The following is a 26,045-nucleotide window of genomic DNA, read 5'->3' on the forward strand; positions in this document are numbered from 1 at the left end:
TGGCCAAGCGCTTGCATCCTCTGCGCCACGAGGTGCCGTACCAAATGGCCTCCCTCTGTGACCCACGGATCAAGGGCAGCATCACCATGTGGATGGGTCAGATGCTGCGCTGGAAAAAGGAGCTACGCACAACGGTGCTCCGTCACCAGAAAGAGAAGGCAGGCCTGAAGGAACTGGGAAGGGGTGAGGGACGTGTGGCAGAGGAGGAGGAGGAGGAGGAGGAGGGGTGGGAGGGTTTGGCAAGAGAGCCACACCAGGAGAGAGCCACACCAGGAGAGAGCCACCCAAATGTCCCCACTCGATCTCTGGGCCTCGTTGGTGGGCTGTGTGGTTGGAGTACTGGGTGGGGGCTATGGTGCGAGAGTACCTAGCGGAGCCCACAGAGCCCCCGCACTCCAACGCCTTGGAGTATTGGGCGAGTAAATCTGCCGTATGGCCAGACCTGTCCATTGTGGCAACCAACATCCTGTCCTGCCCTCCCACCAGCGTTCAGTGGGTGTTCTCCCACCTGGGAGACCTGCTCCGGCCCCGCCGTGCACATCTGCACCTGGACCTGGTGGACATGTTGACCTTCTTGAAGGTCAACCTCAACCTGCTTGGGCATCCCTCCTTGGACCTGGACCTATCTGGCCTCTGAGCCTCCCCATGTCTACTGTGGCTCTTGGCCAAGCTCCTGTGCAGCGGGCTCCAGCCCTCCTCAGTTCTCAACCCCTGGTCCTCCTCTCCCAGACAAGTTCCCAGACGCTCCCTCTTTCAACCTCTCCCTCTCTTGATGGCAACTATACGACCCTTCCCCACAACCTGTCCTGCCCATCCTGTCCTCTAGCTGACAATTCTCTGGACGGTCCCTCTTTCATCCTCGCCGTCTGCGGATGGAACCAGAACAACCCCTCACAACAACCTCCCCAGCCCACCTCATCCATTCCGCGAAGGCAGGAAGGTGGGTGATGTCAGCTGCCGCCGCCTTCAATCATGGGGGACTACCATGCCACGGCCGCCATCTTTGGGCCTTCCTGGTCCTGTTCTGCCATGCGGCTGTGACAAGCAACCCGTTGTCCTCCTCTCCCCGTCAAGTTCCTGGACGTTCCCTCTTTCGACTTCTCCCTCTCTGGAACCGCTCCAACCCCTCCCAACCTCTCCTCTCCTGCCCACCCCATCCTTTCTGTGAAGGCAGGAAGGTGGGTGATGCCAGCTGCCGCCGCTACCCATCTCTGCTGCTGCTGATGGTAGGGCAACAGCACGGGGCCCCCTATCTATGGGCTCCTGCTGACCCCTCTGGGCGTGTGGATGGGAATGGGTCCCTCCCACGCTTTCCGTGAAGGCGGGAAGATGGGTGCAGTGCTGCTGCTACTGCTTCTTGGCACGAGGGGCAGCTCAAAAGCTTTTGCAGATACGGTTTTGCGGCAAGGTGCGCCCCCATCCATGGGCACCTTCTGTTGCCGCTGTGCATGGGGGGAATGGGTCCCGCAACTCACTTCCTTTCCGCAAAGGTAGGAAGGTGAGTGATGTTGTTGGCAGCCTCCAGTTAGGCACAGGAGGGGCGGACGAGCCTCTCCAGCAGAAGTCTGCACAATCCTTCAGGGTGGATGTTGGGGTCGTCTGTCCTGGTCATGCTGCGCAATGTGGCCAGGAAGCCTTTGTCCTTTTCTCCCTGTCAACTCCCACATTCCCTCTTTTGACCCCCCCCCCCCCGGAACCGCTCTGACCTCTCCCAACCACCTCTCCTGTCCTGTCCATCCCATCCTTTCTGCATAGGCAGGAAGGTGGGTGATGCCAGTGGGAGCCTACACCACTTATTTGAAGTGCCTGTCCTGCCTGTGCAGGAAAGATCTCTCAGACTGGTGTGGATTGCTCAGTTCATGGGGCTGCTGGTCCCTCTTTCAACTTCTTCCTGTCCGACCGGAACCACTCTGACCCTTACCAACCTCTCCTGTCCTGCACATCCCACCCTTTCCGTGAAGGCAGGAAGGTGGGTGCTGTCTGCTGCTGCTCGTTTTAGCTACGAGGGGCAGCTCAGAAGCAGTTGCTGTCCCTTCTGAGCAGGGGAGAATGGGTTCCGTGACTCCCATCCTTTCTGCGACGGCAGGAAGGTGGGCGATGCGGGGGGCAGCCTACAGCTCCACACGTGGGCACCTACCCGTCTGCCCACAATCCACTTTCCCAGAGGAAATTATGTCTCCCCCACAATGGGGGGCATGTTTGTTTTTTCCCCGTTCGTGCCCATGTCTATTCCTGACCCTAGCACTGTTCAATTCTCTTCAACCAGAAGGAGGGCTTTTATGGTTGTGGCTCCCTTCCTCTGGCATACATTAACAGAGAAGACTCGCTCCCGCTGGTATTTGGTGAAATTCCGGAGGGCCTGAAATAGGGTTGCCAGGTCCCCTTATCCTCCCAGTGGGAGATGGGAGATGTGGCACTCACCTTTCTTGTAGCACTTGCATGCGCACAAATCACATGCTGTGTGATGATGTCACTTCCCAGAAGTGATGTCATCAAGCAGGGTATCATGCTGCCTCAGGTAGAGCTCCTGCATTCCAAAGCAGGCTGATTTTGGCCCATTTGGGGCTGAATCAGGCCTATTTGGGGCCTAAATTGGCCCACTGTGAAGCGCAGCAGCTCTCCAGGGCCCTCCCGCAGCACTCCTGTGCTCCACAGCAGGCTGAATCAGGCCTGTTTGGGACTGAAGTCAGCCCACTGTGGAGCACAGGAGTGGTGCTGGTGCAGCACAACATCATTGTGCAGGGCCTTGAAGAGCTCCTGCAACTTCACAGTGGGCTAATTTCAGCCCCAAATGGGCCCAAATCCCTATTCAGCCTACTGTGGAGCGCAGAAGCGCTGCTGGGACAGCCCTAGAGAGCACCTACACTTCACAGCGGGCCAATTTAGGCCCCAAACTGTCCCAAATTGGTCCACTGTGGCACATGAGAGCACGCAACACTGCTCGGGAGTGTGCCCTGGGAGGCACATTTCCCCGCCTTTTCTCCCCACTGGCCAGGTAAGCAGTGGCGGGGGGGGGGGGGCGGGGATCCTCTGTCCCCAGTGGGGGACTGGTAACCCTAGCCTGCAAAGTAAAGATGTTTTGTCTGGCATTTGGAGACTGATTCAAATATGTATGTTGGCTTGACTCCATATGATTTATTTATTATAGACAATGGGCAAGAGTAAGGTTTAGGGATGGCACTGTTCTTTTAGATGTCCTTTGACTGACTGATTGATTATATTTTTAGCTCGCCCTCCCCACAAGCAGGCTCAGGGCGGGTTACAATAATAAATAAGGTACAATAGATAAAACCAATAAAATAACATCTCAGTGCAAACATGGATATCAGCATTCCAGATGGGGCACCCTTCCCCCTTTCCCTGCCCACCCTACCCAAGGGAAGAAAAGGGTGGAGGTGTGGGTTGGTGAAACTCTAACTCTTCAAGCATGGGGAGGCAGATGGACCATATGCTCCCCCCCCCCCACTGGCAGGAGACTGGCAGGGAGGCTAATTAGATGGCTCCAGTGCTGGCCTCAACCATATGCCAGGTGGAACATCTCCGTCTTACAGGCCCACCGAAAAGATAAAAGATCTTGGCAGGCCCGAGTGTCTTTCGACAGAGTTCCACCAGGTTTTGGCCAGGACAGAAAATGCCCTGGCCCTGGTTGAGGCCAGCCAAGCCTCCCTGAGGCCAGGGACCACCAGTAGGTTTTTACCTGCAGATCTAAGAGCCCTCTGAGGTGCATACAGGGAGAGGCAGTCCCTCAGGTCCCTTTTAGGTGTATGGGTTTTAATGTTTGCATTCTATTATGGGTATTAATGTCTGTATTTTATATGTATGTTGTAAACAGTCTCAAGCACCAGACAGGGTGGGAAGGTGGTATATAAGTTTAATAAATAAACAAATAAACAAATAAATGTATGAAAGGGAGTGTGAGAGAAAGTTCTAACAAGATATTTGGATTTAGGTTTTCTGTGCCCAGAATTTTGAGATCATGGGCTAAGCTGGTCTTTTAAGAGCACGGTTCTCCACAAGTCCATGGTTCTCCACAAGTAGCATGAGGTGTATTCAGCAAGACAAGATGGATTATCTTAGTGATGGAAGTGAATTTAATGGACTAGAATATTTTCATGTTCCTTTCCTATTTTTATGTAATTGAACTGTATTTTTACTGTGCCAAGCAGAGAGTGAACACTGGGGTAAAGTGCCCAGGCAGATGACATGTGCAAATGCCAGTCACTGTGAGGTGCCTGATATTTGAAGTTTGGTGAAAAGCTACCCACATGTGTACACTAGTGGCCAAAACTATGGAAACCTTTTGGGAAAAGTGCATTTTTGAGGTTTGATGGCTCGTGTAGCGGAACGGGCACTGGCTCTCAGTCTGGGCAACTGAGCCGCCATCAATGGCCTGCTAGCCCCGCTATCCGCCTCCCACCGTCCCTGGTGGGCGTGGCTCACCTTCTTCGTCACTGCCACCACTCACTGATTTGTACACTGCCTGACTGAGGGGCAGTGAGACCCCTCTGGCTGAATTTCCCTACTGGGATGTGAATTCCCCAATCTTTGGGTGGGCCGTGGAGAATTGGCAACCCACCAAGGTCTGGCCTGATCATTTCTCCTGGGCTCCCTCCCTTCCTGTAGCGTGCCAAGTGGGGGAGCTTATGTAGTCAGAGCATCACAAGGTTCTTTATATTCTAAAAAAGTATAATTTAATGACTACATACAGAGCACTATATACAAAGCAGGTAAAGGCACAACACATAGGGGTAGACCCCCCTGTTCAGAACTCATAGGGCAAAAAATCAAACTGAAGAGAACCGCCGTCTGCTTTCCCTACCACACTGTTCCCTACTCTGCCTTAAGGGGGTGGGGGTCTCAGGGAAAGTTCACCTTTTATTCCCTTTCTGCTGCCTCCCAGGCCCTCCATATTTAGGGCCTAGGCAACCGGGTTTCACCCAGCAGCAGGAGCCTCTCCTTCTTCAACCAAGAAGGTGACTGACTTTTTTCCTCAGGATCCGCTGAGACTCTCAATTCCGGCTCCACCCCTTACTTTTCCCACACTTTCCTGGCCCGGGACAGCTGGGGGTTGTAGTCCAGGAAGATGGGCGTAACACACCAAGACTCCTGCAGGCCTCTCCCTGGCCCCACAGCCCATCAGACCTCATGGGGAACATTTCCTCCCCTTTCTTTAAAGACAAATTAACAGCAACAGGCACTCATTTCATCCCTGGTAACCATTTCGTTACAGCTCATACCACTTTTTTTTGGAGTCATACCATAAAATTATATATTTTGGAACTCCCTAAATCTCCCCCTCCAGTAGGGCTGCCAGCTCCCAGTGGGGGCAGGGGATGCCCCACTTCCAGCCTCTGCCCACCCACTTCCTCAAGTGACATCAGCGCGCCCAGCACTGGCATGCTCCCATGTTTCACAGGGACCAATTCGGGGCCACAGGCCCCTGCCTCCATGCATAACACCAGTTCTGGAAGTGACATCATCCCACCTGTTGGAAGTGCATGAATGCACCCCCAGTAAATGCTAGGTTCCCCCCCCCCCCGCCATCCTGCCAGGAAGGTAAGGTGACCTGGCAACCCCCCCCCCCCCCGCCTTCCAGGATTCTATAAGCTCTCAGGCTAATTTCCCATTCCCAGCCCTCCACCTCACCTTTAATCAACTTAACTGATTTCAGCGTTTTTTACCTCCTAGAACGTGCTCACGCCTCCTCACGACTTTTAAAAAAAAATCTTTTGGCTTAATTTATAAAATTGTATTTTTCTAAAAACCTGAGAGAGAACCTCGAGTATGTAAAGACCCCTAATTTTGTGATGGGTATAGGGCCGAGCCACTTTCCTACTAGATTTAGCAATTTTATATCTTGCAGGATAAACGGGAGACAATTTAATCTCTCCATTAACATTGGCCATCAACAGCTCCCCATGAGGATCTGCAGAAGAGTCCAGAAGCACCTATAAGACTGACAAAATTTGTGGTAGGATATGAGCTTTTGTGAGTCACAGCTCACTTCTTCAGCTCGTACCCTACCACAAATAGGTGCTACTGGGCTCTTGCTCTTTTCTACAGCTACAGACAGACTAACATGGCTACCCATCTTGATCTATCTCCATGAGGATGTTTACATCACAATAAAAATAGCCCTCTGAGTTACAATGTCATCTTATTCAGATTAAACCCTTCCACCCCAGATCACAGGTTGCAGGGACAGATGGGCAGTTGCTATGCCATCCAGATAGTTGAAATCAATGACATAAACCTTGTTTAGAAATATGAATCCTATAGTGCTTTGCTGTTGAACAAGAAACCTAATATCACAATTGGTTATTATTTGAATTAGAAGTGGCTGCTTCAAAAAGTTGATGAACCCAAGTTTTGGAGTTTGGGAGAAATGTGTTTCAGAGCTGCTGCTGGGATTGCACATTAGCGCTTACTAATACCATCCTTCAGAGACGTCTCTTAACATTTGCAGCAATTGACAGAAAATCATAAGCTGTCAAACAGCAAAGACATGAAGCCACCTGAAATCTTTAAACAAAAATTTGCTGAGCTGGGTTCCCGATAGCACTGGGAAATTTCTCAGGCACTGCAACTCAAGTCTGACCATTTCTATTTATAAAAGGGTAAAAAAATCAGACCATTGAAGCTCCCTTGATGGGCGGTCTCTATAAAAGCACACATTTCTTTTTTGGCAAATTGTGGGCAATGAAATCCCACATCATTGCAGAACAGGCAGTTTTTTGGAGAGGAAGCAGTATTACTCATCAGTTTTTAAACTTTATAATAATTCAATCAAAAACACACTGGAAAATCTAATCAAAGATTTCTAGCTTTCATTAGCTTACCCTGTGCCACCTGAGCAGAACAGATCTGGTACAGTTCAATGTGGTACAGTCCAGTGTTTCATGGTCATGCGTAACAGAAGTTCCATGCCACTTCATTTTCCTGTGTTCTTTTAGCACCTTATCTTCCTCCACAGATTTTAACTAATAACCCACCATAAACAACAGTTGACAGCCTGGGGAGAGGAGCATAACTGAAGGGGGGAAGAGTAGCCAATTTGGTGAACCTAGGTATTAAGTCCATAATGGGGGACTGTCACTCAAAGGGTAAAAACTGTTTAATTTTTTAAAAATGATGACAACTCGATGTTAATGTTTTTAAAATAGAGATTGTCAAATATGCATTGGCGTGAAATCTTATTTCAACAATCCAGACCGAAGTTGCAAGTTCTGGACCTGTGCAATGGCCGAGCTGCACGGAGATATTTTATGGAGAGTAAATGATATTATGTAATACGCAATGAGCAATTTGAGGCTGTAAACCTGCACACCTTTTCTCTCAGGGAGTAAACTCTAAGTGAATTCAGTGAGGCTTCTTAATTCCCAGGTATTACGGGTGGGATCCTAGGCATAATTGCTGAATTCAGGCTGCAGTCCTATGCTCCCTTACGTGAGCCATACTGAGACTTACTTCTAAGTAGTCATGCACAGGGCTGCGTTGTAAATGCCATGAATTTAACAGAATTGGCTTCTGAGTTTAGAATTAGCTGCGTCTCAGCACTGAAGTTACCCTCCCCCTTTACGACATGAAAAGAAACAAAAAACTTATCCACAAACTTACTTTTAATAAAAGTTTCTCAGAAAGTGCAAGTTTCTCAGACGGTGCAAGAGGAGATTTAACTCTTTGTGGGTTGCAGTCTCTTCAAATTCTTTTTGGGGAGAGGATTCATCAGTCCTGGATCAGGGCCACTTGTGTGTACTTTTAAAAGTCCTGCCAGCCACACTTTTCTTCTCCCTTGCCCTTCCTGTTGTTCTTCTGAATTGAGCATATGCTCAAAAAGGATTCTGGGAGATGTAGTTTTTTTTCTTTTGCAGGTCCCAAGTGCCAGAAGCGTACAGTAGAGCTTGGAAATGTGCAGGAAGGGCAACTATCCACGGGTTGGAGGGCCTTGCTGACAAGGAAAGGCTAAAGAGTTCGGGCCTTTTTCATGTAGGAAAAAATACAACTGAGACAACATAGGGTGGGGGGAAAGTATAGAGAGAGAACTTTTTCTCCCTCTCCAAAATACTGGAATTTGGAGCTACCCAATTAAGTACCAGATTCAGGGCAGACAAAATGAGGAATTTCTTTCAGTGGATACTTAACATATGAAATTCACTTCCACAGGAGATAGTGATGGCTAACTAGTTTTGTTGCCTCTACAAGAGAACTAGACGAATTTAATGGAGGAGGAGAGGACTATCAATGACTATTAGTCATAATGGCTAAATGGAACCTCCATGTTCAGAGGCAGTATATCACCGAATGCCAGTTGCTGGAGAGGCTTTGGCCTTCATAACTTGTTTGTAGGCATGCACTGATCTCCTTCCTCCACCCCCATTTTTATCCACATAACAATTCAGTTTGTTAATTAGGTTAGAATGAGAGAAAACTACAGGCTCAAGGTCACCCAATTCACTTCATGACCAAGCTGGGGGATTTGAATCCACATCTCCCTGACTCTAAGTCCAACGTTCTAACCACTGCAGAGCAGTGACTGGATCTAGTGTACAGAGGTTTCGATCGAATCCAGCAGGGCTCTCCTTATAAGCACTAAGAATCTATATATCCAAAAGGGTGGGAGCCTGGATGAGAAAGAATGCCGTGTTACCCAGAAACTTGTAAACACCTTTCCCTGCCAAAACTGGACCAAATCAGAAATTATCCCTACCTTAGCTAGCTCGGCTCAGCCTCTCAAAAGGATGTCTTGCATTTTAGGCAAGCAAAGCCTCTCCCGCTGCCTTAGCAATTGACTTTCCACAAAGATAAAGCTTTCTAGGGTAACTCAGCACCCTGTCTGAGCTGAGCCTTTGTTAGATACTGGAAGCTTTGGAAGATCATTTGCGCAGATCAGGTTGCCTTTGCCGGAGAGTATTGAATTCGCTTTAAAAATCTATGATTGCTTTATAATGGCTGTTGCTTCAGCCAGATGCTTTAGTATCTGCTAATTTGTGGTTGTCGTTCCTCCCTCTTCTTTGAGCGGGGGTGGGGTGGGGATAAGTCTTAGACCTATATTTAAGAACAGAGGCTGGCCATTAGAGCAAAAATCAAAGGGGCAATTAAAAGAGACGGTCAACGTAATCCACAAAGCAGTATGTGCAAATTTTCAACTTAAAACTGCTCCCCAAGTTGAATTTCTAAAAATATACATATATAGGAGAAATATGTATATAGAACAATATTTATAGAAGAGCCAGTATGGTGTAGTGGGGTACAATGTCAGATTAACAGTGTAAAATAGTAAAGAGTCCAGTAGCACCTGTAAGACTAACCAACTTTATTGTAGCATAAGCTTTTGAGAACCACAGCTCTCTTTGTCAGATGCATCTGACAAAGAGAGCTGTGGTTCTCGAAAGCTTGTGCTATAATAAAGTTGGTTAGTCTTACAGGTGCTACTAGATTCTTTACTGTTTTGCAACTACAGACTAACATGGCTAATTCCTCTAAGACAAACAGTGGAATCCTAAGCAGAGTTACTCCAGTCTAAATCCAATAGGTGCATCACTAAGCCCAATGGGCCTTAGACTGGAGTAACTCTGTTTAGAATCCCACTGTAAGATCTGGAAGACCAGAGTTCAAATCCCCACCCTGAGCCAGCCATTCTGTCTCTCCTAGCCTACCTCACAGGGCTGTTATTGTGAGGATAAAATGGAAAAGATAACGATTTAGTAAGCCACTTTGGGCCCATGCTGGGGACAAGAGCATGATATAAATATAGTTTTGCCCTTCTGTGTTCAAGGCTTTGGGGCATCTACTGAAAGTCACCTTGCATCTCTAGGGGTTCATACCAGCCATGTCCCTTCCAGGCCAGGATGTGCCTCCCAACTCCAACAAGTTAAACTTTAAGCTTCACCAGGTATATAAATTCACAATCTGGAGTGCCTTCTTTATTTCACCCTGAAAAGAAAAACTGTCACTGGAAGCTGGCGTAATACCAACTTCTTCCAAAAGCACTCTGGAGTTTACAGCTTCTGGGAGACCCTGCATCACCCAGAGTAGATAGGTAGGTCCACCTTTTTGGTACCTGCATTACAAAGATGAGGAAGTTTAAAACGTATTTAAGAAGAAAATAATGTGAACAAGGTCATGTAAAGAAGTGCATTTTTGCACATTTGTTGATGGGACTCTCTTTGAGCCTGGATTAGGGTTGCCAACCTCCAGGTAGTGCCTGGACATTTCCCAGAATCACAAGTGATCCGCAGATGACATAGATCATTTCACCTTGAGAAAATGGCTGCTTTGGTGGGTGAGCTTGATGGCATTCCACCCAACTCACCCAGGCTCCAACCCCAAAATCTTCAGGTATTTCCCAACCCATAGTTGGGAACCCTAGCTAGGACGGCTATTTTACATGCCAGGCCTCTGAAAATATGCAGAGTGTATTTCCCTCTGCACTAGGCATTCCTTGTCCCCATGCATCTGTAACATTCTTTATAAATAACTTTCTGGATTCAGAACACAGTACAATGTAAGTAGGTCAATAGAAGCTGTTTTCTAGTCCATATATTAAATTACGCTTTGGAAAATACATGTGCTTAGAGGTGCTCTTACAAATTGTTTATTTTTAAGGTGGTCAGTATATGATGTTGTTGTTGTTGTTGTTGTTGTTGTTGTTGTTGTTGTTGTTGTTGTTGTTAATAGCCCACCTTTCCCACTGAGATCCAAGGCAGATTATACAGTGTGAGTGAGAATTCAATATAATTGACAGCTAGGACATTCAGAGAGCAAAGGACAATAATGAACAGCAGTCAGGACATTCAGTGAAAGATACATAAGCTACGGTGGCAGAACATTTGAAAAACAAGCATAAAGCTGCAGAAGAAATGAAAAAGCATAACCAATTTACATGGCCTGTAATAATGAGGAGGAGGAGCCAAAGTCAAGAAAGATGAGTTTAAAAATATGAAATTTCCTTTTTGTAGTGAAAAGTATGCAAGATAACAGAAGTCCTCTGTTCATTTGGGAAAATAATGCATAATGTATATGATCTTAAAAATTCCCTTAAAGAAGATTTTCAAAATGTATTAGGAATTTTATAACATATGTTGGACCGCAAAAAGGTTTCATTCATACATATGAAATTACCTTTTAAAAAAACTTTACCTTCACCATCTTCCCTGCTGTTTAGTGTCGCCCCCGCCCTGCCACTTCCTTTTGCTGACGACAACAACATTAGCATTTGTGAGCAAGGTTCAAGCAAGGTGGCTACCCACCTGAAACTATTAGCATTTATATAATCTTAGCATTTCAGTATTTAAAGCGCTTTGTATTCAAATACAATATGTACAATATTTGTTACGACAGAGCAGGCTATTCCTGCCTTTAGGCGTTGAGAAAAAAATGTTCCGGGGGGGGGGGGAGTGGAAACAAATGCCACTTTATTTTGTTTTTTTACATACTTACTGCGTTATATGTAATTCACCTTGGATCAGTGAGAAAGACAGACTATACATAAACAACAAAGGGAGCTTTAACTCTTGAAAGCTCATACCCTGGAAATCTAGGTGGTCTTTAATGTATTACTGGACCTGAATGTTACTCTTCTACTACAGACCAACAAAAATAAAGGTGTTTGTGTTGAGGCGTAGCATACTGCTTAAGTGACTAGGCTTTGAGCCACCACTCTGCTGGTTCAAATCCCAGTACTGCCTTGATCTCAATAGATGGCCTTGACTTTTCTCAGTCAAGGGGACTTTTCTCGGTCCCAGCTCTCTTTATTTGTTCACCAATCTTGGTTTGGCACTAATCTGTGTTCAGAACAGTGGTTTATCATCATCATCATCAGCAGCAGCATTTGAATTTCACACAACACAATCAATAATAAGTAAAGATCACATGTTATCACTGATTGGCTTTGCTAAGTTGATACAAGTTTCCACCAGACACCTAAGTATCAGCCAGGTATTGGTGTAATAGAATCACAGAGTTGGAAGGGGCCATACAGACCATCTAGTCCAACCGCCCTGCCCACTGCAGGATCAGCCTAAAGCATCTCTGACAAATATTCATCCAGCCTCTTCTTGAAAACTGCCAGTGAGGGGGAGCTCACCACGACCTCCCTAGGCAGCTGATTCCACTTTTGAACTCCTCTGACCGTGAAAAAGATTTTCCTAATCCAGCCGGTACCTTTGTGCATGTATGCTGTTCCAAGTAATGCCGTCTTTTGCAGTTGTGTAGATGTTATATCGGAAAGCTGCAGTTTTTCCTCATCCTCATCATTCTCATCATCTAGCTTGAGAAATTCCTAGGGGTTTGGGGAGGGGAGGGTCCTCAGTTCTTTATTTACATTATTTATAGTCTGCCTTTCTCATTCAGACTCAAGGCGGATTGCACAGTGTGAGGCAGTCAATCTCAAAGACCTTTCAATAAACAGTGTAATTGGATATATAAATGCAAATTTGCAAAGCAGCCATTTTCTCCAGGAGAACTGATCTCTGTGCCTGGAGAGGTTGTCATTCCGGGAGATCGCCAGCCCCCACCTGCAGGTTCCAAAAACAAACAAGGGGAAACGCTGCAGAAAGCACAGGGAAGAGGACAGAGCACGGACCTCCTTTTCATCTATTAAAGCGCACCGTGCAAAAACAATAATATTTAATATTTTTACATTTATAATTGTATTTTATTGATTTTTTTTTGCACAGTGAACTTTAATAGTTGAAAAGGTCGTAAGTTCTCGCTGCGGGAGATCTGCGCTCTCTCCTCTTTCCTACCTGGAGGTTGGCAACGAAAAGGGCCCGGAGCCTGCGAACTACATTTCCCAGGCTGCTCTCTGCGCCTTGCGTCAGGAGAGTGCCCCAGGACAGCGAGGGAGGCTCACGGAGCGCTCGCATGGCTTGGGTTGGGTTCTTGCGGGCAGCCCTGCACCCCCCGCCGGCGCCCGGCCTCTGCTGGACGAGCCTGGGGCTCCGGTGCTACGCCAAGAAAGCCGGTAAGGTCAGCGAGAGGCTAGTTTGATGCGGGCCTCCGGTGGTGGCCAAAGGAGACCGAATCCAGGGCTCGGAGGGCTTGGAGAGCAAGGACCGTGAGGCCCGGGGGCGGGGTGCACAACGTAGCAAAAGCCGCTTTGATGCAGCTTCATATAATAATAATAATGACTTATATGCCACTCTTCTAGACAGATTAGTGCCCCACTCAAAGCAGTGAACAAGGTTAGTGTTGTTATTATCCCCACAACACAGCTGGGGAGCTGAACTGAGAGGAAGGGCATACCAAAGGCCACCTACTGAGCTTGTGTGAGTAGGGGGATTCAAACCACTGGAGTGCTAGGTCAGAGCTCAGCCACTTAACTGCTATGCTACAGCAGCTCTTTTCCTGGAAATTCGGACCCCCCCTGCAAAACATCAGGAGAGCCTGGTAGACTCATCTGCCCATCTAGTTTGGCATTGAAGTTCCAACAACTGATCTCTCCTCAGCAGCTGGTATTCAGAGGTACAGTGCCTCTGAACATGGAGGTTACATTTAACCACAAGGTTAAAAACTTGGTGTTTGCACCAAAACCGACTCGGGGCACTGCCCAACAATAAAAACACACTCCCATCAAAAACCATCCACACATGTAACAATAGTTTTAGGTGGGTAGACATGTTGGTCTGTGGCAGAAGAGCAAGATTCGAGTCCAGTAGAACTTAAGAGACCAACTAGATTTCCAGGGTATGAGCTTTCCAGAAAGTTCATACCCTGCAAATCTAGTTGGTCTGTAAGGTGCTCCTGGACTCAAATCTTGTTCACATATAACAATGTAATACTATGCAGATGTACTCTAAATCTAAGCCCCTTGAAACCAGTGAGTTTTGACTGGATAGGGCAGCTCTCTAAATGTCCAAGAAATGTGCAGATCAGACTGACTGAAAAACTCACACTACCTTCTAAATTCCCTGGACAACTACAGAAAAGACCAGGCTGTGGCCAGTCTTACAGACCTAATTGAGGGGACATTCACCAGATTGTGTTGGTAGACTGCAGTGGTTGCATTGGTTGTTGAATCCTCTGAGACCTGATTGTAGTAAAGGTGATGCAGGTGAGACAAATAAAACTCACCCCTGCAACCTTGTGTGCCTGCTGTCTCATCTAGCCTGGGTTGCTACCTGGCGCCATGAGCTACAATTGCTTAGATTGCATGCCCGTGCTTCACCTCTGGGGACTTCCAGACTCTAGTGTTGGATCAAGATGGGTAGCTGTGTTCGTCTGTCTGTAGCAGTAGAAAAGAGCAAGAGTCTAGTAGCTCCTGTAAGACTAATAACATTTGTGGTAGGGTAGGAGCATTCATGAATCACAGTGCATATCTTCAGACTCTGGTTTGTACAAGTAGCTGGTTTTGTGTAGGTAGCAGCCCAGTTTATACAAGGATGCGAGCACAAAGTCCCATGGGCAAATTCTGGTCCTAACAGGATTACATTTAATTCAGGCCTAAGTTTAGGGGCTATTGCAATATTTTGTGGTGGTGAGTTCCACAGATCGATTATCATGTGGAGAATGGATTCCTTTTGTCCCTTCTAAATCTGTTCTCTGTCAGCTTCCAAATTCTAGTATTTTGGGAGATGGAGGGAAAATTTCTCTGTAGCAATTTTCTCCACATCAGGCATAATTATAAAATTATCGTTTAAAATTTTGTCATTTCCCTTCTATGTCCTGAATTTCTTACAGGAAGAGCGCAATACCAATGTGATGGGAGTATTTTGACCTCCAAAGCCTTAGCTAATAAGGGTTTGTCAGTAGTTATAAAGAGGGCAGCAAGACAGTGGTGGGAGAGTTTTGAGCTGAAGAAGCAGCTAGTCCTCATTGTCAAGAAATCCAGAAGCTTTTTGTGTGCTGTTTCCCCTCCTCTCGTTCCTGGGGCAGGAATAACCTTCCTCCAGCTCATGCAAACTTCACACACGAGATCCGAAAGTGCAGGCAGAGAAGGGGATTCTTCAAACCTATAAAGTGTGATGATTTTGGGAGCTTACACGGACAAACCATTTGTCTATCCAGCTGGCAGTCATCTCCTTTGATGGGCAATGGCTATCTGGGGTTTCAGGCAGAGAAGGGCATTTCACAACACTGGAGATTTTTTACCTGGAGATGGTGGGGCTTGAACAGGGAATCTTCCTGCCTGCAAAGCTCTGCCACTAAGCCTTAGTCCCTCTGTTTTTTTGCAGTGACGAAGGTTAAAGGAAAAGGTGTGTCAAAGGAGGATCTCAAAGGTCCCGAGGTGTGCAAGGATCCGGCGTTGCTCACCACCCATGCCATGGGCACCAACATCTATAAGCAAGGTCCTGAGGTGGCACTAAAGCCAGACTCAGAATATCCTGAATGGTGAGCATAATTGCGTCTTTGGGTTGGCTGCAGGAGAGATAGGAGAAGTTCAGGGGGTTAGACCAGTGTTTTAAAAGCCAGGATCCTTGAGGCACTGTCTTCCATAACTTTCAGAATAGCAAACATGGAGGAGCCCTTTGTGTATGTGTGTCCTACCATTCTGTGCAAAATAACAATAACTGCACTTATAGACCACTCTTCTAGAAATATTAGTGCCCCACTCAGAGCAGTGAACAAGGCCAGCGTTATCATTTTCCCCACAATACCGCTGGCGCTGAGAGGAGTGGCACACCCAAGGCCACCTGTTGAGCTCAACGCAGTGGTAGGATTCGAACCAGCAGAGTGCTGATTTTCATCCCATCCACTCAACCACTATATACAGCAACAACCCCCCCTCCCCCAAAAGCATAGGATTTGGTCTTGCATGCTGCATTCTGAGAACTTCCATGGCAAGAGAGTTAAATAGCACCAGTTAAATAACAAACCACAGTGGTGTGAGTTGGATCGCTCCACATTCTAACACCCTCACAGGTAGTTAGGGGTGGTGGGGGAAGTTTAGACCCCACCAGAATCCTGGCTGTGACTGTTGTTTCCGATGGGGATGGATCAGAAGCAGAAAAACAGATCCGAGCTTTGATCTTCAATGGGTGGGCTTTCAGGTTTGAAAATCCACCCCCCCTCTCCATACAATGCCCTCTTGAAGGGGCTGGAGTAGCGTAGAGCCTCAGCCCCTGTTGCTTTTCTAACTGACTCCTGACATCACGTTCCTCTTGGAGTCTGCTCAGTCCTCATCTAGCCATTACTCTTTTCTCTTTTAGTAGATATGGAAGCCCCCCCCCCCGCCCCCGCACAAGTACGAAGAGACCTTTCCTTTGTCTGTGGGTGGCCTACTTTGGCACCTTTGACATGGAAGGTGGCCACTTTCTGAAGTGGAGGGGTGGGGTGGGGTTTTTTTTAAAATGTACTTTTAAAGAGGGGGTTTTTTTTAACCTGCTCATTGTGGGACCAGAGGAGACAGTTTTCCACCTTTTTCTTTGGAATTGAAGGGTAGGTAAAACGTTTTCCACATTTAGTTTAAAATCTGATAAGGTCACCAGTGAGTGGGGGAGAGCCACTAGGCTGGGAGCTCTGTCCAGCTGCAGGGAGGGCGCTCAGCATCCTGCCCTGCTTGCCGCTTGTGCTCCTCCAGGATTCTTGGCTGATCCTGCCTTTCTGTGGCCTTTTTGTCCTTTGCCCCTTCAAGGCTTTTCCAGATGCATCTTGGCCCCCCTAAGAAGCTGGAAGATTTAGACCCAGAGACCATGGAATATTGGCGTTTCCTCCGGAAGGCAAATATCAAGCAGCGGAACCAGCTAGGCAAAGCCCGAGGATTTTGATGTGGGTAGCTGGGAGACGGAAACCAAATCTTTCCCAGACATGTGGAACTGGCTGCTTTGTGCAAACCTTGGACTGACCTTTTGCTTTCAAAGGGGAGATTTTCTTTGGTAAACATCCCAATAAATAGCTCTCAGCTCTTTGGGGGCGTTTGCGTATCTTTCCTTCTGTCAAGCCCAGAAAGCATCTACACTAGTGCTCTGAATTAGTTTGAAACCTGATCATGTCTACACTGGTATTGTGAGTCAGTTTCAAACCAGATAAACTCTCATGACTCCTAACCCTGGGAACTGAGTTATGTGGCTGCCTCTGTCACTTCTACAACCTGGTGCAAGAATGGAAGTGTGTGGCATTGTGTGTGTGTTTAAAGTGCAATCACGTTGCAGCCAGCTTACAGTGATCCCATAGGGTTTTCAATGCAAGAGGTGGTTTTCCATTGCCTGCTTCTGTGTAGCAACCTGAGACTTCCTTGGTGGTCTCCCGTGCAAGTACTAATGAGGACCGACCCTGCACAGCTTCTGAGATCTGATGAGATGTAGCTAGCCTGGACCATCCAGGTCAGAGCGTGGCATTTGGGACTGCATACCAATTATACAGTGCCGGCCTAAGCAGAATTACACCCTAAGTCTAGTGAAATCAGTGGATTTAGGAGGTGTAACTCTGTTTAGGACTGCAATCATAGCAACTGAAGAATCTCTGCTTTTTAAGGAGACGAAAGGAGGGAAAGCCGAAATCTACCCTTGGAGCTGTGAAAACAGTATCAAAGGTATGCAAGCCCTAAATGCTTGAGTGAGATATTGAAGGGTCAAGAGAAATTTCATGGGATTAGCAGCTGTGGCACAGCCACTTTGTAAGACCATATTTTTGTCAGATGCACAAGACAGTGAATAGAGTGGATATTTTATATCAGATTTCATTCATTCATTAGTAAGTTGATATTTTGTACACATACTGCAAGACAGTGTGGTTCTCAGAAAAAGAAAGGAAGCCCGTGAAGTAAAGAAATAAAACAAAAGCAAGCTGTGATTCACGAAAGCTTGTAGGGGCGTAACTGCAGTTTATCTTTAAGGTGCCACTTTTTAAAATTTTGCCACAACACATGGTTACTCCTTTGTAATATTCTTATGCTACCACAATTAGTCGAATATGACACACTGCTTTGCAGGGAAAATTGAATGGCAGCATTTAATAATCACAACTTAGAACATGATTTTTAAAAAAACAAGGACATGAATTTTATTTTCATAAAGGAAGCCAGCAGTGGACCACTCATTGCCAGAAATGTTAGGATGACAGAGCTGGAGACACGAATCTTCTGTGAATCGAGATGAAAATTTTCTTTACACAACCCCAAACAGCAAACTCATTGTGTATAAGTTGGTGCCTCATTTCTTCCCAGAAGATTAGATGTCCTGAAGGGCGGGATATAAATCGAATGTTGTTGTTAGTAGTAGTAGTAGTTGCTGTTGTTCAGCAATTGGTAAACAGGAGAGGTAAAATGGAACCTCCATACGCAGGAACAGTCTACCTGGATCCTAGATGATTGGAAACGGGGAAGGCTGGGTTTTTCAGTTTTGGCATCAATGGAGAGAGAGGAGGAAAGCAAAGGGTCGAGCGAGTGAAAACTAATGACTTCTGGTTCTCCATTGACCGAGCGAGACAACCAAACTACTATTAAGCCAATGCTATTAACGCATATACAAAACACCCGAGGTACAAATTTTGGGGTGCCAGTGGCAGCGTTTGCACAGTATAAAACTGCAATAAAGATAGCCGAAACACAAAATGCAGCTCGCCAGCCCCCCAAATATTGCAAAAATATTCAAAATGTCAGCTGCCGTCCGCTCTGTATATACACTATTAAATTGTACCCCTTCCCCTCAGTTCTGCTGTTACTGGATTATTGGCTGCTAGAGTTCTTCCGCTGTTCGGATGAGTTCTACTCAGCCAGTTTTAATATTATGCTGTTTTTAGGGTGTAAGCCGCTTCCAACAGCATATACATATCCAGCAGCCAGCTGTTTGGGTCCTAAAACTGTTTGGAAAAAAAATTCTAACACCGCCTAGGAACAATCCGCCCCATAAAAGCACCGAAGCCAAACTTTTTAAAAAATCAAACTAAAAAAAAACAAAACCTCACTATGATTTAAGAAAAATGCGCCTCCAAAGAGCGAAGGCAGAAAGAGGGCGGCGTCGAAGGAAACCAGAAGTGTGTGGTTCTCGCCGCCGGAGGTTTTTTTTCCGTTTCCTCTATGGCGGGAGGAAGATCCGTCGCGGAGGGCGCGGCCAAGCGAGGGGCGTGACCTGGCGGAGGAGGAGTCAAGTGGCGGAGAGGAGGAGGAGGAGGAGGGAGGAAGAGCAGGTGAGGGAGGAAGGGAGGGGGGTCCGAGGAGGGTAGCAAATGGGGCAGCGCCAGTAGCTCCCCCCAGAGGCTTCCTGGGGGGCAGCCAGTGGGGATCCCCGGGAGCTACGTAGGCTGCCAAGGTGTGGGAAGCGCAGGGGGCTAGCAGGCGGGGGGTCCATGAGGGGAGCTCAGATTAGCTGAGGGGGGGGGTCGGGGAGGGGGCCCCATTGAGGGGGGGGTTGGTGTGTGTGTGTGGGGGGGTCAATTAGCCTCTCTCCCCATCCTCGACCCTCAAAGCTGAAGGAGGAGCGAATGGTGACTGCCCTGGTGGGGAGGTGGGTGGCCTCTGGGGTCAGGCAGGGGGACGAAGCATGCCTGGAGGAGGTGGGAGCCAGGGAGCTTTGGGGTGCCTTGCCAGAGTGGAAGGAAATTCTGGGGGTGGGCAGGAAAGGGAAGCCTGGGGAGGGGGGATCTGGATGCACCAAGCAGCTGGGGCAGGAGTGGAGGGGGCGCCTTGTAAGGTGAGGACTTGCCTTTTGTTGGGGGTTGAGGGGTCAGAGCAGTGCACGGACGGGAGAGGGGGCACTGGCACGTAAGTGGGGTGTGCATGGAGGGGAGGAACTTTGGTTTGGCGGGGCGGTGGGGGGCAGGTGCTTGTCCTTTGACGAAATGCTTTGGGGGGGGGGTACCTTGCATTAGGGTGGGTGTGGTATCTGCAGAACCCATGCATGGGCCTGGAGATGGCACACTTCCCCTTCCCCCCTCTCTTTCTGCATGCGTGTTGCATTGCCATCCTTTGCTAGGAGTACTGCAGAGCCGGCGCTGAACATTCTGGAATCCTGTGCAGATGGAAGGGCCACCCTTGCTGTCCAGCCTGGAAAGCAGGAAGGGGGGGGGATCCCTGTATGTGTGTACGTAGGCACACCCAGGGAGAAAGAGAGAGAGCCTTCCCCACCTCCCATCTTTTTCAAATATAGTAAAAAAATCTATAGTAGAGACACCCACCTGTCTGCAACGCCTGATTTTAAGCTGGAACGAGTGAATCAGAAGATGAAAAAAGCTGCAGATTCACTTAGGATCCCCCCCCCTTCCAGTTAATTAAAAGCTAATCATTTTCCCACTCTTTCTGCAGTAAGATTGCAACAGAATCGAAGGGCATTTTGGATTGTTTTCTAGTCCCACTGGAAATAGATTTTTGCAAGCTAAGTGGGGACTTGGGGGAATTACCAAACCGTGATAAACTAGGGATTATTGGGAACCATTTGCAGTTCAGTGCAAATATGTTTTATTGGTATATATGGGAGGTTGGGTACATCAGAGATTTTAGGGAATAAACTTGCTAAGAATGATTAATCCCCCCCCATTCTTAAATTTATTTAAAATATTTGTTAGCTGCCTTTCCATTTTAGATGGCTTACAGTATGTTTATTATTATGCTATAATTAGCTGGATTTCCAGTTGCATGGAACTGAATAATAATTGTGCTTCCTTTTATTCGTTTTCTGAATTGCGAGCAGCAGTGAGTGAAAGCCTTTGGTGTCATCTTTGCACGACTCAAGTTCGGCCGCTGCCTTTCATTTTATATAAACATAAATCCAGTTTCTAGCCCTTAAGGCTGAAGGTGGGTGGGTGGGTAATGCCAGGTGAAATCTTAATATGTTGCTGAGGGAGGTGGCATTATCAATGGTCAGGCTTCAGTGCTGTGGCCTAGCAAAGGTAGAATAAATTAGGCAACGATCAAAATTTGTTTGGTTTGCATAACTTAAGGCTGATGAGAGGGAAGGTGGCATGGTATAGCCTGATCTCATCAGATCTCAGAAGCTAAGCTGAGTCAGTACTTGGATGGGTGACTACCAAGGAAGACTCTGCAGAGGAAGGCAATGGCAAACCACCTCTGCTGCTCACTTGCCTGGAAAGCCTTTGCTGGGTTGCCATAAGTTGGTTGCGACTTGATAGTACATGCACACGTGTGTAGAATTTGCTCATCTTGTCACCAAGTTATAAAGTTCTTGTTAAGTGCATACATGGTTCTGTATACTAAACTAGACTGGGTTCAACATATCTAGGAAATCCATATTTTTTGGCCCCTCCTGGAGTGCCCTCTCCTTGGATACTTGGTAAACCTGCAGCCTGTGGAGGTTCAGATGTGTCAGGAAATCTTATCCATGCTGGTACTTGGTGTTGAGAGTTCAAGTAGGTTGAAGGAGCTCTGCTTATCTGAACACACCTCTAACTTGTCCTCCATTGCCCCCTCTTTCTCCTTCCAGTGCCCCTTCCCCCGGCACCTGTTTCTGAGCAATGAGCTCCAAGGCAAAGAAGCGGGTGGTGCTGCCCACCCGGCCTGAACCCCCCAACACCGAACAGATCCTGGAGGATGTCCAACGTGCCCAACCCAATGATCCAGTCTTTGTCCTCCTGGCAGAACCCAGTGAAGGTAGCAGAATACTGGTTCCTTTTCATTCATCCTCACATTGTTGGTTTTGCTAAACAAAAACGGGTGGATTGGGGTCACATACCTACTATGGTTCTACCATTTTCCACCTCTGAGACGTGACCCCCAATGACAATCTTCCCAAGAGGAAGTCTGTCTGTCTGTCTGTCTATAGATCCAGGGATACAGAAAGAAAAAGGGGCAAAAATTTAGAAAAAATTTAAAATGCACATTATAAGGGCTATCCAAAATGTGATAAACATATAACATTTAAAATACAAATTTCAGATATAGAGCATATTCATAATACTCAGAAATGTTTTCTCTCTCAATCCTAATGAAACTTGCCATTAGATCACCTGAAATTACTACAATTAAAAGAGGCCAGTGATGCATTTTAAGGATATCTCACAAAGGTATAATAATAAGCTAAACCTACATCTAAAACTATGTAAGATGCTATTATCATACCAAGAGGAAAGCTTTCAAGCAGTTTGCGGTTGTTATTTGTGTCTTGTGTGTTCTGGGTACTCTTCCGTAATGTTGGTTCTTAATTCAAATGCTCCTGTTAATGCCTTGGGATCAATCCATGAGATGGCTAACAAATTCACTGGAGCCATGCTATTTTCCCTAAAGCAGGACTATCTTATTTTGTCATGAAAACCCAAAAACAACATCCAGAGATGGTTCAAACTAGGGTTGGCTTAGGAAACTTTTGGAGATTTGGGGGTGGTACATTGGAAGGGTGGAATTTGGGGAGGGGAGGGAGCTCAGCAGGAAGGATACCATACAGTCTACCTCCTGAAGCTGCCATTTTCTCCAGTAAAGAGTCCAGTAGCACCTTTAAGACTAAACTAACCAACTTATGTGTAGCATAAGCTTTCGAGAACCACAGCTCTCTTCGTCAGATGCATCTGACGAAGAGAGCTGTGGTTCTCGAAAGCTTATGCTACACATAAGTTGGTTTGTCTTAAAGGTGCTACCGGACTCTTTACTGTATTGCAACTACAGACCAACACGGCCTGGATCTATTTTCTCCAGTAGAACTGAACTCTAGGCTGGAGGTCAGCTCAGTTTCTAGAAGAACTCCAGGCCCTACCTGGAGGGTGCCAGCCCTCTCCTAGGGCTTGGCTTGCTCCAAGATGGTGGTGGGTTCAGGAGGATGTGCTAGGGCTGCCGTTGCCTCCCAGACAATGGCAAGTGCCGGAGGTGCTGCTGACGCTTAACTTGTACCCACCATGGGTGTTGTGCTTAACTAGGGGGAACTTGAGTGGACTCTGAAGCCAGCAGTATTGCTGAGTCTACAGTAGGGCTGCTGATGTCTTCACTGAGCTTTCTCTCGTCTCCCATCCTTTGCCCCCTTGTTCCACATGTTGCACCACTCAGACTTGCCTGCTCCGGCCAAGAATGAAGATCCGGAGGCCAAGAGGGAACGCCTCTATCGGCTGACCCAGTCCTACGTGGAGATGAACCACCGCCTGCAAAAGGCCTGCAGCCTGCTCAAGGAGAAGTGCGAGGAGCTGAAACTGGCAGGTGCTACTCTGGAGCAGGGCATCCTGGAGATGAAGCAAAGAGCTTTGTGAGACTCGGAAGCCATCTGGACAGGAGATCAGACATGAGGCTGGAATTTGGAGAGGGGTGTCTCTCTGGTATTGTGCGCTTGAATTACAGACGTGTGTGACAATTGTACATTTTTGAATTTCACGCATGCGTAAGCTACACATCTCAACACCGTGTCTGTTTTTTGTTCTGTGACAATGTGCCCGAATCCAGCTGCTGCTGCTGCTGCGAGCCCCATGAAGCCCAAAACTTCTTAGCTGTGTTCACCCTTCAAATGCTGGATTGCATAGTGAGGCTGTTCCAGTATTCACATTCATGGCGTTGGCTCTCAGTCCTGCGCAGGTCTTTTGTGGCTCCCCTCCTCCCCTTCCCCCCTTTTTGCACAGACTTAAAACAAAACTCCTCTGTTGAAAAACAAACCTGACACTTCCTAAAGTTTCTCACACTTCAGACTCAGACAAGTGAACTTGGGGGAGGGGGACAGCTTCCTGGTTTGGCCCAAGTCTCCAGCAGCTGCTGTGTCAGCCATGACATCTCCGTTGCCCTGCAACTTCCGCTATGATTTCTCCCTCTGGTACTGCCTGGAAGACGACCCTATTGCCACCTCCATCAGCAAGATGCTTACTGAGCAAGGTTTCCAGGGTTATATTGAGCATCAGGATCATGTGGCAGGGAGGTCTGTTGTCGTCTCAGCAGCCGAGGTTGTTGAAAACAGCCGAGTTGCCATCATTCTTCTGACGGCCCACTCGGTAGCTGACCCTTGGTGTCAGCGTGTTGCAGAGTGGAACCTTCTTCACACAATACAGCAAGAGGGAACCAAAGTCATCCCGGTTTATGTGGATGTGACCTCCAGGAATGTGCCCTTGGCTTTAAGTCACCTGAGCGGACTTGACTACAACAGCAGCTTCTTCCAGGAGAGGCTTCTGAAGAGCTTGCAAAAGACCCCGTCGCAAATGAGGGCCCAACATTCCTCCTCCACTGTTACCAATGCTAAAAGCAGAGTTCGCTTCTAATGAACTTGGCAACTGCATGGCGGGAGGGTGGGGTGGGGTGTGTGAGTGTGGAGATTTCATTTTGGCCCCTAGCCCGATTGGAAGTGGTTTGTGTCGGATTTGGTGTTTCGACGTAGGCCCCCATTGTGACGTTGGTTGGTAACCGTGAACGGATCCCAGTAGATTTGTGCCTAGAACTGATTCGTAAGAAGGTTTTAAACAAAAAACTGATGTGGTAGGTATATTGGGAGAAGGGAAGGGAGGGTTCATAATTTGTTGTCTGATTAGTGGGAGTTTAGTGTCGAGAAAATCTAGGTCTTGAGGCTGCTGATATTGTATGGTTTATTTAAAGGGAATCTTATTAAAAAGTAGTTTTTGGACAATGCAAGCATGGCTGTCTCTTTTTGGATGTGGTAAGTGTACGGACAGTGGCCATTTCAAGAGAAGGATGTGTTCGAGTGTCCTGCCTGTGCTGTGATGAAACTTCAGCAACAGGACGAGCAATCGGATGTGGAGAATGGGTATCCTGTCTGCAGTGGAGATGACTCCAGGTTCCTCAAGAATAAGATGGGCTTTTGTGCTGTTCTGCTGATGGCATTTCTGCCTTCCTGTTCCCCCGAGGAATTCTTGCTGGTATACGTGGTTCTCTTCTTCACTTTGTCTTTATAAGAACCCTGTGAGGTAGCTTAGGCTGAGAGAGCGATGGCTAGCACCACCTTTGGTTCATCTTGATCATGTTGGGAAGTAAATCCTCTGGGGACAGATGATGCACATGGGGTAATAAATCCAAACTCCTGTTTACAAAGCGCCCCCCCGCCCCGCCCCCAAAATTTTAATGATTTGTCCAGTTAGTATAAGATCCAGTTCCTCTAGGAATTATCTTACTGTTACTGGTAATGCTGTGCAGGGATTGTGCTTTACAGCTGGTTAGTAGAAAATAACTATTGGCTACCAAGCCTAGCCCCAATTTGTAGACCCCTGGCCCAAGCTCAGACAATGAGCTTTATTGCTGAACTAGCAACAGAGCCCCCTTTTTTAAAAAAAAAAAATAGCTCTAGAAAACAGTGCAGGAACACTGCTGGAGCAGCGCAGCAGGCCCTGGAGTGCTCCTGTACTGTACAGTGGGCTGTTTTTGGCCCCAAACGGGCCCAATTCAGCCTCAAACAGACTGAAATTGAGTCACTATGGAATGCAGGAGCACTCCAGAGCTCATCGCACTATTCCAGCAGCGCTCCTGTGCTCTTCAGTGGCCTGATAGAGACTGAATCGGGCCCGTTTAGACCTGGAGGGATGCGCCACCTCACCTACCTTCCCGCCATGATGGCCTCTGGAGGCCGTGTTGCCGACAACTCAGTTTTTATCTTGGTGCACCTGCGCAGGCACACCAGGATAAAAAGTGAGTTGTCAGCAACACGGTTGCTGCATCTGACGAAGAGAACTGTTGTTCTCTAAAGCTTATGCTACAGTAAAGTTGGTTAGTCTTAAAGGTGCTACTGGATTCTTTTCTATTTAGCAACACGGTTTGCCTTGTATATGATGGGGATTAGGACCCAGTTTCCTCTCTCTTTTTCTTTTAATCAACATTAACCCATGAATTAATTAATTGGGGTGGGGTTTGATATGTCTGATGTTTTCCTAAGGAGCTGAGGGCGATGTATCTGAGGGAGTATCTGGCACCTGTTCTCTCTCCTCACTACAGCTCTAATGGTCAGGCTGTGAAATGGTCTCCTGAAGAGCTTACTTATTGGGTCAGGTCTGGGCTTGAGCCCATGGCCCTCCGGTCCAATACTGTCTTCTCTGTACCCTGCACTCTCTCCATTAATGGAACCGAGTAAATTTGTTGTTCTGGGGTACGGGAAGGAAGTGGCATATTTTTACTTTTAAATTACAGTAGAGAGTTTGAACCTGAGGGTGACAGCCAGAGAACAGACTTGATATGGCAGGAATGGGTGGGGAGGAAATCTAGGTCGGGCGTTTAGGATTCTGCTTGGAGGCGGAGGAAGATAAGAGGGGGC

General features: G+C 47.3%; 3 protein-coding genes across 6 annotated transcripts in view; 2 read left to right on the forward strand and 1 right to left on the reverse strand.

The window, feature by feature from the left end:
* Positions 1-7,796, reverse strand: part of APBA3 (amyloid beta precursor protein binding family A member 3) — a 44,691-nt gene extending 36,895 nt beyond the window's left edge. For both annotated transcript variants that reach the window (XM_054980836.1, XM_054980835.1), the window contains exon 1: positions 7,618-7,796. The gene's annotated coding sequence lies outside the window, so the exon portion shown is untranslated. The remainder of the gene's footprint in view (positions 1-7,617) is intronic.
* A 5,028-nt stretch (positions 7,797-12,824) lies between these two features.
* Positions 12,825-16,846, forward strand: MRPL54 (mitochondrial ribosomal protein L54). The gene is made up of 3 exons (XM_054981365.1): positions 12,825-12,964; positions 15,174-15,330; positions 16,574-16,846. The coding sequence occupies exons 1-3, from the start codon at positions 12,865-12,867 to the stop codon at positions 16,704-16,706; spliced, it is 390 nt and encodes a 129-aa protein (XP_054837340.1). The 5' UTR covers positions 12,825-12,864; the 3' UTR covers positions 16,707-16,846.
* A 2,153-nt stretch (positions 16,847-18,999) lies between these two features.
* Positions 19,000-24,418, forward strand: C5H19orf25 (chromosome 5 C19orf25 homolog). Of its 3 annotated transcripts, none has more exons than XM_054980719.1 (3): positions 19,000-19,065; positions 21,315-21,481; positions 22,865-24,418. In XM_054980719.1, exons 2-3 carry the CDS (start codon positions 21,346-21,348, stop codon positions 23,059-23,061), a joined length of 333 nt encoding a protein of 110 aa, XP_054836694.1. In that variant the 5' UTR covers positions 19,000-19,065; positions 21,315-21,345; the 3' UTR covers positions 23,062-24,418. The 3 variants fall into 3 exon arrangements, with proteins under 3 accessions (XP_054836694.1, XP_054836695.1, XP_054836696.1); XM_054980720.1 differs by lacking the exon at positions 19,000-19,065 and adding an exon at positions 19,100-19,187; XM_054980721.1 differs by lacking the exon at positions 19,000-19,065 and adding an exon at positions 19,589-19,639.
* The last annotated feature ends 1,627 nt before the right edge of the window (positions 24,419-26,045 follow it).

This window comes from Eublepharis macularius, chromosome 5 (genome assembly GCF_028583425.1).
Source record: "Eublepharis macularius isolate TG4126 chromosome 5, MPM_Emac_v1.0, whole genome shotgun sequence".
In the NCBI taxonomy this organism is placed as follows: domain Eukaryota; kingdom Metazoa; phylum Chordata; class Lepidosauria; order Squamata; family Eublepharidae; genus Eublepharis; species Eublepharis macularius.

What these genes read in the sequence shown, in the direction of transcription:
- C5H19orf25 (XM_054980719.1), top strand. Translation starts at nt 21,346, where the DNA reads ATGAGCTCCAAGGCAAAGAAGCGGGTGGTGCTGCCCACCCGGCCTGAA. An exon ending in CCTGGCAGAACCCAGTGAAG is followed by an intron (nt 21,482 to 22,864) that starts GTAGCAGAATAC and finishes TGCACCACTCAG; the next exon opens with ACTTGCCTGCTCCGGCCAAG.
- MRPL54 (XM_054981365.1), top strand. Translation starts at nt 12,865, where the DNA reads ATGGCTTGGGTTGGGTTCTTGCGGGCAGCCCTGCACCCCCCGCCGGCG. An exon ending in GTGCTACGCCAAGAAAGCCG is followed by an intron (nt 12,965 to 15,173) that starts GTAAGGTCAGCG and finishes GTTTTTTTGCAG; the next exon opens with TGACGAAGGTTAAAGGAAAA. An exon ending in GACTCAGAATATCCTGAATG is followed by an intron (nt 15,331 to 16,573) that starts GTGAGCATAATT and finishes TGCCCCTTCAAG; the next exon opens with GCTTTTCCAGATGCATCTTG.